At 43.5% G+C, this 11512-nt stretch overlaps 1 protein-coding gene across 2 annotated transcripts; it reads left to right on the plus strand.

Moving 5' to 3' along the window:
- The first annotated feature begins 123 nt into the window (after positions 1-123).
- On the plus strand, positions 124-11164 carry TSFM (Ts translation elongation factor, mitochondrial). 2 transcript variants are annotated; one of them, XM_006740038.3, is made up of 6 exons: positions 124-281; positions 564-737; positions 1359-1487; positions 2659-2781; positions 8412-8499; positions 10573-11164. In XM_006740038.3, the coding sequence occupies exons 1-6, from the start codon at positions 225-227 to the stop codon at positions 10977-10979; spliced, it is 978 nt and encodes a 325-aa protein (XP_006740101.1). In that variant the 5' UTR covers positions 124-224; the 3' UTR covers positions 10980-11164. The 2 variants fall into 2 exon arrangements, with proteins under 2 accessions (XP_006740101.1, XP_081678089.1); XM_081821963.1 differs by having other exon boundaries at positions 172-287.
- Positions 11165-11512: the final 348 nt, after the last annotated feature.

The raw sequence follows: 11512 nt of genomic DNA on the forward strand, positions 1-11512 counted from the left end.
TATTTTACCTACGGCGGGGGGTGGGGTGGGGTGGGGGGGTAATTCCCTTGTGAAATAGTCTCCGAAAGCGAAGTAGAAGCGGCGAGTGTGCCCACCCCGGCCAGCAGGTGGCGCCGTCCTCTCTTGGCGCGTTGCGGTGGAGAGGTTTGGCCCTGCCGCCGCGCCGTAGGCCTGTGGCCTCACTGGTGCGCCGGCCGGCTGCGGTGTACTCTGGGGCCAGAGAGATGTCGCTGCTGCGGTCGTTTCGCTTCTCCCTGGCCGCGTGGGCCGGCAGCTGCCCGGTGGGGGTTCTGGGTCTTCCCCCCGCCGTCCCGCCTTCCTTGCAGATCTGTGCACTCGGAACGCAGCCTTCCCTTCCTCCGTCCCCCGTTCGACGCCATCCCACCCTTCCCCCCATTTTCTCTGAGCGGTCCAACCTCCCCCCCCACCCCCCCGCCGTTGGCTGCCTTCTGCCACCCCCGGGGCCCCAGTGTCTCCTAGTGGCCTCCCTGCCGGCGTGCTCTCCACCCGCCGGAGCTCCTGGCTGCTTCCTGCTTCTCATCCCTTTCTTCTTACCTCTGCAGGCGGGACCCCTTCTGCTTCAGGCGCCTCAGCCGTGGCACACATTGCGCCCTGGGCCCCGGCTCTCTTCCTCGGCCTGCAGCAAGGAGCTTCTCATGAAGCTACGGCGAAAAACAGGCTATTCCTTTGTAAACTGCAAGAAAGCCCTGGAGACTTGTGGCGGGGATCTCAAACAGGTGTGGGGGAGGAGGACGAGGGGAGCAGGGCGGGGTAATAGGGCTCGACCTCAGTCTCTCAGGGAGGTGCCGCCGGGGCGCAGTAAATTAGACGTGCTGCGCAGGGACCCAGAACTGCAGAACTGCAGATAGGATTCTGATTTAGGTGACAACCTCACCTTTTGACTGTGTTTTGACTCCGGAAGCCGTTAACTCAGGATCCCATGGTTAACAAACTTTATTCCAAGCACGACTGCTATGCTGTTTCCTGCTGCTTGGAGCCCAAAGGGCTTGTGTGGGCTTTGGGAGTCAGACGGACCAGGACTCAGACTGTGGTGTCCTCACTCTAACCCTGCGATCTTGGATACCTTAATTTTTCAGAGTTGCATTGTTCTGGTCCGTATAATAAAAATGCTACTGTCTCCTCCATAGGGTGGTTGTGAAGATTAAATTTATCCAAAGCACCAGGCACAATGCCTGATATTTGGCATTCAGTGGTAGGCTGCCAGTAAACGATAGATTGCTTTAGTTTCCATTATAGGACTGAAGAGCAGAAAGAATTAGGGAACCTGAACATATTTTAGAGCTCCGTTCAGTTCTAAATTCTATGACTTTGTCATCTGCCCTATTTTTAATTTATAGGCAGAGAGCTGGCTCCACAAACAGGCCCAGAAGGAAGGCTGGAGCAGAGCTGCCAAACTCCATGGCAGGAAGACTAAAGAAGGTCTGATTGGGCTGCTTCAGGATGGAAACACAACTGTGTTAGTAGAGGTGAGTTGTCGGAATTCTAGATAACCAGGAACAGCAGCCCCTTGGGCGGAAAGCTTTGTGGTAGACCCTTTGCATCCTTCAAGAAGAGGTGTTTGAGAACCACAAAACGTTGTTAGAATTGAACCGGTGAGACCACAGTTATTGTAAATTCACTTATGTATAGAAATGCACAGGTCTGTTGACGATTAAATGTCTAGAAGTCAAAAAGATTACAGATATCCCCCACTTTTTGAAAGTTTGAGTTACACACTTTGCTTTTACAAAAGACCTACATTTGTACCTGTTTTTGTTTTTTGTTAACCGAAAGAAATTCAGAGAGCACTTTCACTTTTATGAAAAAAGGCAAAAAGTGAAAATAGCATTCAGTGTTGGTTTTGCACTGAGTCGTTATAGAGGCAGGGGGCACCCCAGCAGCAAGAGTTGCCCTGCCAAACTACCCCCCCCCCAAACTGCACTCAGCATCAAGCCGCCATAGCTTTGAATTTTGTGAGCATCTATGCTCTAGGTCGATTTATTTTGTGCATCCATGTCTATATGAATTAATGGTAATTGATTTTTCGCTTTATGCCATTTTGGCTTAAAAAGGTTTCATAGGAACACTCTACGTGCGGATAGTGGGGCAAACCTGTACTTCTAAATGTGAGTCCTATAGCCTTATACCTTGCCACTGATTGTTTCCTGGAACAGTTAGATTTAAAAGCTAGGAGTTACATTAATTAGTTGATGGATAGCATGTAGCTGTTTTAGAGGAGGTTTAGGGGCCTCAACTGGTGAAGAATCAGGTGTGGATTAGTTTAGAGTGAGAAAAGGAGATAAGCATACTGACAGCAAAAGTGGTTTGGTGTTGGAGGAGGCTGGAGAATGAGGTGTTGATGGCCTGCAGCCACCTGCAAGTGGTGAACGTGTAGTGAGTCCTTTGGGGACATTATGGAACCATCTTTTGAACATGCGGGTCATTGCTAACTCATTGGCAGAGCAGGAATCACGGCATTCAGTTTCTGGCCTCAAGCTAGGAGAGGGACTGAAGCCTTAAAATTCTAGGGTCCTTTATTTCTGTTTTGTTGAGTCTGCAGCTTGTTCTGCAGTACGTTGGTTTACTCTCCAATTTTAAGGCACTTTTGCAAACTGTCCGTAAACAGCTTATACAACAACATCAATTTGTTCCCACCAGGTAAACTGTGAGACAGATTTTGTTTCCAGAAATTTAAAATTTCAACAGTTGGTCCAGCAAGTCGCCCTGGGGACCCTGTTGCATTGTCAGAACCTAAAGGATCAACTCTCCACATACAGTAAAGTGAGTTTTGGGATTGTCTGTCAATATGCTGGATTTACACACACACCCCTTTCTTAGGGTCTTTGCTGTTCCCTTTTTTTCAGACATTCTCATGTCTCACTCCTTTACTTCATGTCCCTTTGTAAATGTTATCTCTTTGTAGAGGAGTATTCTTCTTGTTGCTCTATCCCCTTATTTTGCTTCATTGAAAAATTTTTGTTATAATACTATATACTTACGTTTTTACTTATTTATATGTTGTTTGTCTTCCCCAATAGAATGTGAGTTTCATGAGGCAGAGAATTTGTCTTTTCACTACTGTGTCTCTGGTGAAAGAGGAGTGGGCCCAGCATTTGGTTGGGGCTCATAAAATCTGTTGAATGAATGAATGAATGCCAGTGGGGTAGAGTCTATCAAATCAGGTAAAGCTTTTCTTTCTTTTTTTTTTAAGGTTTTTTGAGGATACAGAGAGCATGAGCAGGGAGAGAGGCAGAGGGAGAGGGAGAAGCAGACTCCCCGCTGAGCTGGGAGCCTGATGGGGGACTCGATTCCAGGACCCTGGGATCATGACCTGAGTTGAAGGCAGACGCTTAGCTATCTGAGCCACCCAGGTGCCCCGTTTTTTTTTTTTTAAAAGACCTGTCCATTCTAGAGAGAGCGAGAGTGTGCGCCTGAGTTGGGGGGAGGGGCGAGGGAGAGGGAGAGAATCCCAAGCAGACTCCCTGCCAAGGGCGGAGCCCCATGCAGGGCTCCAGACTCCCCGGGGTGGGGGCCTCAATCCCTTGAAAAGACCTGAGCTGAAATCAAGAGCTGGAAACTTAACCGACTGAGCCACCTGGGCACCCCAATCAGGTGGAGCTTTGTATTCAGAAATCTAGAATGGCCTGAGGGAAGGATTTCTTTCTTTTCTTTTCTTTTCTTTTTTTTTTTTTTTAAGAAAAGGATTTGTAAATACAGATATTGGAGAAGGCACAGTTGAGGAGAATAAGCATATTCTTGTCCATAGGAGGACCAGGATGGAATTAATATCAGTCTGCCTTTGATTCATCCTTATTATCGAGGCAAAAACGAAACAACTACTCACAGTAGTTTTGTGTGTGTGTGTGTGTGTGTTTAGTACTACTTTTTTCTCCTATTTATCCTTCTTTGAGATCTTGTGGTAAATGTTAATTATTACTGGCGTTAAATAGTCATTATATGGAAAACCATGTGGAGACTATTTTTTAGAACTGTATTGAGTAGATGAACAACTTGAACTAGAAGTTCTAATCTTTTTCCTTCCTTCCTTGCTTCCTTTTTCTTTCCTCCCAACATGGGGCTCAAACTCACAACCCCAAGATTAAGTCGCATGCTCTACCAACTGAGCCTGTCAGGCACACCGAGAAGTTCTTTTTTTTTTTTTTTAATTTTAAATTTTAATTTAATTTAATTTTTTTATTATGTTCAATTAGCCAACATATAGACACCTAGAAGTTCTAATCTTGACTTTGCCAGTAACTCTATTTGTAACCCTGAGCCATTCACATACTTTACTCTGTCTATCTTTCATTATCTGTAACAAGAAATTTTGGTTCATTTTAGCTTCATTTATTTTTTTTCCTCTTTTGGTCTTTAATTTTTTTTAACTTTTATTTTGAAAAAAATTCAAACTTAAAGAAAAGTTGCCAGTGTTCTGCAGTAAGCTACATTGTACTTTCATCTAGATTCACCATTTGTTAACATTTTGACACACTTGCTTTATTACTTTTTATACATGTATTGTTATCACTATTTTATTTTATTTTACTTTATTTTTAAGTAACCTCTACACCCAACGTGGGGCTGGAACTCACAACCCCAAGATCAAGAGTTGCATGCTCAACCAACTGAGCCAGCTAGGTGTCCCATCACTATTCAAAAAAAATTTTTGCAAGTATGTTGCAGACATCAGGACCCTTATTCCCTTGAATAGGTTATCTCCTAAAAATTACATTCTTCTATGTAACCAAAGTATAGTAATCACAATCAAGAATTTTAACACTGATACAATATTTTTATTTTTATAATATATGATATATATTCATATTTTGCCAGCTGCTACTTTTTCTTCTGATCCAGGATCCAGTCCAGTATCACGTGTTGCAATTAGTTGTCATGTTTGTTTAGTGTCCTTTCTTTCCCAGCCTTTCTTTCATTACATTGACCTTTTTTTTTTAAAGATTTTATTTTTATTTATTTATTTATTTTTAAAAGATTTTATTTATTTATTTGACAGAGGGAGAGAGCAAGAGAGCACAAGCAGGGGGAGCTGCACAGGGAGAGGGAGAAGCAGACTCCCCGCTGAGCAGGTAGTCTGATGTGGGGCTCGATCCCAGGACCCTGAGATCATGACCTGAGCCGAAGGCAGACATTCAACCGACTGAGCCACCCAGGCGCCCCAAGATTTTATTTTTAAATAATCTCCATACCCAAGGTGGGGCTTGAAACTACAGCCCCGAGATCAAGAGTTACATGCTCTTCTGACTGAGTCAGTCAGGTGCCTTGCACTGACATTTTTGAAGAGTAGAGGACAGTATTGCAGAATGTCCTTTAATTCGGGTTTGTCTGATGTTTCTTCATAGTTAGAGTATGGGTTTTTAGCATGAATATTAAATTATCTTGTATTTTTCTCAGGATATCACATCAGGAGGCATGTAATGACCGTTGGTCCCATTATTGATGATGTTAATTTTTATTTTTTTTATTATTAAGATTTTATTTATTTATTTGAGAGAGGAAGCATGAGAGAGAGCACACAAGCAGGGAGAGGGGCAGAGGAAGAGGGAGAAGCAGACTCCCCACTGAGCAGGGAGCCCAACTTGGGGCTCAATCCCAGGACCCCGGGATCATGACCTGAGCTGTGGGCAGACACTTAAACGACTGAGCCACCCAGGCGCCCCTGATGATGTTAATTTTTGAAGATTTTATTTTTTTTATTTTAGAGAGAGGGAGAGTGAGAATGAGCTTGCGCCTGAGGGGAGGGGCAGAGGGAGAAGGAGAGAGAGAATCTCAAGCAGACTCTGCACTGAGCGTGGAGCCCAACCTGGGGCTCGATCCCACAACCCTGAGATCATGACCTGAGCTGGAATCGAGTCGGATGCTCAACCAACGAGTCACTCCCTCGTCCCTGATGATGTTAATTTTGGTCTCTTCTTGGTCAGGGTAGTATCTTTCAGGTTTCTCCACTGTAAAGTTATTCTGTTCCTCTTTGTAATTAACACGTAATCTGTATGGGAGATCTTTGAGACTGTGTCCTAAGTGTCCAGTTCCCCAACAGACTTTTACCTGAAAGTATTAGCATCCATTGATGGCTCTTGTCAGGATCAGTTATTACTATGAGAGTTGCATAATGGTTACTTTTCTAACTCTTTTGATTTCTTTTACATGTGTTCTATTAATTGGCATTCTACTGTAGGAGACTTCTCTTTTCCCTGTGTTTACTGCTTTACTTAGTACTGACATTGACTCATGGATTCTTATTTTATACAGTAAGTTATAACTCATTTTATAATCCATTATTCAGTTTGATGTTCAAATTATTCCTGGATTTGACCAGAGTAAGCTGGCTTTGTTGACCTTTTGCAGTGTATTGATTATTTTTGAGTATTTCCTTACTTTTTGGCATAACAAGATATTCTGGGCCTATGTCATACTTTCCTTGCCCCACCATGGAATCAGCCACTTCTCCAAGGAGTCCTGATCATTTTTAATGGGGGAATAGTTTTTAGAAACCAAGATGTGGACATTAGGTATGCTTTTTTCTACTAAGATGTCATTGGTGCTCTGCTCTTTCAGCAGACAGATGCAGCAAGTGTGTGTGTGTGTTTCAGTTCTAATCCTGCATCCCAGGGTTCTTCCTTTCCTTCCCCAGTTCTATATTTGTATCTTCCTTCTCCCATGGTTAGTACACTGGCTCTTAGCAACTTCAGTGTTTACTTATTTTCTCATTGTTCTAATACACACTAAATTGTTTTAATGACTATACCTGGCAACTGCAAATAACAAACCTATTAAGGAGTTCAAGATTTCTTTGACGTTCTTTTGTCTTTATATTGAAGTTATATGGCCAAAGGACTATTGAAAGTTACTGGATTAGTTTTTTCCCACCTTCTGTGAAGTTACATCATTCATTTGAAATACAGTTAGTGTCTTATGTTTCTGTGTAATTTTGGTTTTACCCCCAAATTCTTGTTCATCTAATTTTGTTTTTGAATATGTAAAACATTAATAAGATTCTGAAAGTTAAAGCTGTAATACACACACACACACACACACACACACACAGAAATCTCACTCCTTCTCTCCCTTCTACCTTATTCTTGTCTATTCCTGTAGATAACCAGTTTCATTGGTTTTGGGTATCCTTTAAGTCTTTTTTGTAAAAATAGCATACTTATATAAATGCTTCTTTCTTACACAAATGATAGTATAATATACATGTATTTTTTTTTTTTTTAAAGATTTATTATTTGAGAAAGAGTGTGCGTGTACGGGGGAAGGGGCAAAGGGAGAAGGAGAGAGAGAATCCCCAGCAGACTCCCCGCTGAGTGTGGAGCCCAGTGCAGTCGCCCCTATATATGTACTCTTTTAATTTGTTTTTTTTTTTTCCACTTAATAATATAACCTGGAAATACTCTGTAGCAGCTCATACAGATCTTTCTTTTGTGTTCTTTCTTTTTCCCAGCAGCATAGTTTTCCATTATGTGGCTATGCTATGGTTTATTCAACCAGTTTTTTAGCCTTAACATTTTATGATTGTTTGAAAATACCGCTCCTGATTTCTTGGAAACTACAGTTTAAGAAGTTAGGCCATACGGGAGTGGAGGGGGATGAGAGGGATGGGGTGGCTGGGTGATGGACATTGGTGTGTATTTTGTAAGACTGCTGAATCACAGACCTGTACCCCTGAAACCAATAATACATTATATGTTAATAATTAAAAAAAAAAAAGGCCAGAGGATGGGATTGAGATGGAATTGGGTGTGGTGCAGTGATAGAATAAAATACTTATAAAAATGGAACTGTTATCAATTTATAATATCTTTGGCTTAATGAAAATACTCATTTAGGGGAGCCTTGGTGGCTCAGTGGGTTAAGTGTCTGACTCTTGGTTTCAGCTCAGGTCATGGTGTCAGGGTCCTGGGATCGAGCCCCGCATTGGGTTCTGCGTTCAGCGGGGAGTCTGCTTGAAAGTCTCTTCCTCTCCCTTTGCCCCTCCCTTGTGCAGGCGCGCTCGCTCTTGCGCTCTCTCTCTCAAATAAATAAATAAATCTTTTTAAAAACCCAAAAACGGGCGCCTGGGTGGCTCAGTTGGTTAGGCGACTGCCTTCGGCTCAGGTCATGATCCTGGAGTCCCTGGATCGAGTCCCACATCAGGCTCCCTGCTCGGTGGGGAGTCTGCTTCTCCCTCTGACCCTCCCCCCTCTCATGTGCTTGCTCTCTCTCATTCTCTCTCTCTCAAATAAATAAATAAATAAATCTTTTAAAAAAAAATAAATAAAAATAAAAAACCCAAAAACATTCATTTATACTTGGTTGTCTTAAATCATTTTTTGAGAAACAACTGTTTTTGCCTAGTCTCTTGGTAATTTAAGTAGGACAGAACTGATTTGTTCGCTTTTTTGTGCACTTAGGGCTTCTTGAATTCCTCTGAGCTCTCTGAACTTCCGGTTGGGCCCGAGAGAGAGGGCTGTCTCAAGGATCAGCTAGCCTTAGCAATTGGTGAGTATTTGTAAGGATTGTGGGAACTGGAAATTATGAACTGGACCTCCTGGTATCTTTGATATTCTTCCACACCTAGATCAGGAATTGCAAGCTCATGTGCCCACAAGGGTCAGATAATATGAATGTGAGAAGTGGGTTATGTTGTGTGTTAGACGTTAGTGAGCAGTAGGCTCCCTGAGAAGCCCACACTCTGCTGAAGAAAACTGTTACCAAGCTCTAGCTAGTTGTTACCTTGGGGTCCCAGCGTTGTCAGAATTTTTAAATTCCTTCAAAAGAATTTAGCTTTGTGTGTAAAAATTTCAGTTTTTAGATGTTTGCAGCTAATTAAAATCATTTTCTGCACTCTGCAGGCTGACCAAACAAAGCATGTCTTTAGGCAGGGATGGCCTTTGACTTCTTCCAGTTGACTACCTCTCTATACACTGTGGGAGACATACTACATCCAGAGTCATCTCATCGTCTTTATAAAGGGATCCAGGAATAATTGGGGGCATCATGTGTTGGAATTTGATCTCTTTTTTAGAAAAATCTGATCCTGAATTTGTGAAGGTTTATTCTTGCAGAACCACTGGCTGCAGGAACCACATCTGGATCATTGTGCCAGAACTAGTGGGGGTTTTGCTTTCTTCCTACATGTCCTTGATGGAAGGAGGGGAGTAGGGCTGGGTTGGAGCTTGCTGGGAATTTACTGCTCATCTGACGTTTCCAGTCAAGGCATCAATTCTGCTTTGAACAGGTTATCTTGAAATATGTATGATGTTTTAGTGAGTCATGGCTGAGAAACCAGGCAGACAGCTGTAAATGGGACATATTAAGAAATTCTGGAAGAACTGGGTGTTTCAGCCTTGTCAATTTCTGAGAATCAACTATTGTTCAGATGCTTTGAGTTGTTTTAAGATTTCTTTTGATTTCTCCCCCATTAAGACTTTTAGATATAACTATGGCTAATGCAGGGATATTTACCTAGATCCCTTTTGGGGTCTCCTAACCCCTTTCCAACCTTTTGGCTTATTTGGACTTATGTTAGAGAGGATAGCATCCTGAGGAGACGGGGAAACCTGGAATTATTTTTGATTATTAAAAACAACTCTGGGGGCAACTGGGTGGCTCAGTGGGTTAAGTGTCTGCCTTCGGCTCAGGTCATGATCCTGGGGTGCTGGGATCGAGCCCTGGGTCAGGCTCCCTGCTCAGTGGGGAGCCTGCTTTTCCCTCTACCCCTCCCCCTCCTCTTGCTCCCACTCCCTCTCACTCTTCAATAAGTAAATCTTCAAAAAAAAAAAAAAACTGAAAATTTTTATTTTTGGTGAGAGGAAGTTGAAACTATCCGATGGTATGGGGTTTTGGGTTTTCTGGGGCTTTTAGTTGTGGACTTTTCCCTGCTACAATGGATGAGGAAGAGTTGTCTGTGTCATTTATGGTGATTTTCGGGAGGGATGGTAATTTCAGGGGAAGAAAACACTTAATTGCTTTGGAGTGAGATGTGGGTTTTACTTCCAGCTCTGGCATGTATTAGCTGTGTGAGCTTGGGGGAGGGTAGCTTGAGCTTTCTAAGCCTAAGTTTAACACAGTAACGATAGCCAGCATTTGAGTGCTGCTTTGTGCTAGATAATGTAATTAAGTGCGTTTACATATGTTACTTTATTTACATCTCCTTAGAACCCTGCTTTCAGATTATTGTAAGTGGCATCATCTCCATGTTGAGGAGGAAACTAAGGCTTGATAAATTCGTAAATGGGCTTATGTCACTTGCCTAAGGTCATATAGCCGGTAAAGGGCAGGACTGAGACCTGACTCCAGGGTCTTTGTGACACACCATGGCCTGTGTTTTTAAATACCAGTGTGGCACATTTTTGGTGTTCCATAAAGGTATTCTTTATTTCTCCCACCCCTACCCTCTCCTCCCACCTACGTTTTCCTCTTTAAACGGCAAATGGTATCTCTCCATCTTACAGCATATTCACAGTGTAAATGCAGAGGACTGTCTTCGACTCAGCCACTTCTATGCGTATCTTGGTACTGCCACAGGCATCATATTCTGGAAGCATGTTACTTGTTTTTGCTTTTTTATAGGGAAACTGGGAGAAAACATGACTCTTAAACGAGCTGCATGGGTAAAGGTGCCGGCTGGGTTCTACGTTGGCTCTTACGTCCATGGAGCGATGCACAGCCCATCGCTCCACAACCTGGTGCTGGGGAAGTACGGGGCCCTGGTCATCTGCGAGACATCTGAGCGCAAAGCAGGCCTGGAGGACCTGGGTCGCCGCCTTGGGCAGCATGTGGTGGGCATGGCCCCTCTCTCTGTTGGCTCTTTGGATGATGAGCCTGGTGGGGAGGCGGAAACCAAGATGCTGTCCCAGCCATACTTGCTGGATCCCTCCATCACGTTGGGACAGTATGTGCAGCCTCAAGGAGTGTCTGTCGTAGACTTTGTGCGGTTTGAATGTGGGGAAGGCGAAGAGGCAGCAGAAGCTGAATAGGTGACAGAGACTTGGCCCCGGAGGAAATGTTTCTTCTCAGCTCTGGACATCATTACGAAAAGAAGTTATTTCCTGAGCCTCTTCAAACCCAGAAGTTTTTCGTTGGCATTTATAAAGAAATGATAGACTTGGTGGGTAAAGTTATGAAATACAATTGCTATATAATAAAGAAGAGTAGAATCTTTTCCTTGTTTGCGTAATGCTGGGTTTAGCTTTTTTGTGCCTGACTTGTGCCAAGTTGTCGAAAACAGCAGGCGGGCCTTCTTGAAGGGGCCGAGGATTCGGGAGGACAGGCGTAAGCAGTTGGGCTGCTACTTCCTTCAACCGAGATCTATCCTGGTAACCCTAAAATGCCGAACTCCGTTGATCTTAGTGCTTCTGTGACCCTGTACCCTTGTTCTGCTCTCACTTTGTGATGCCTTGGATGGTGCTCCTATCCTGGACCGTCCCCCCTTACATTACTTCTGCCACATGGATTCCTTGGGAGTTGTTGACTCCAGCTTCGAGCTGTCTGGAAAATGTGGTTCATTTGT

The sequence above is a fragment of the Leptonychotes weddellii genome, chromosome 5 (genome assembly GCF_054177405.1).
Source record: "Leptonychotes weddellii isolate Sample4059 chromosome 5, ASM5417740v2, whole genome shotgun sequence".
NCBI lineage: Eukaryota > Metazoa > Chordata > Mammalia > Carnivora > Phocidae > Leptonychotes > Leptonychotes weddellii.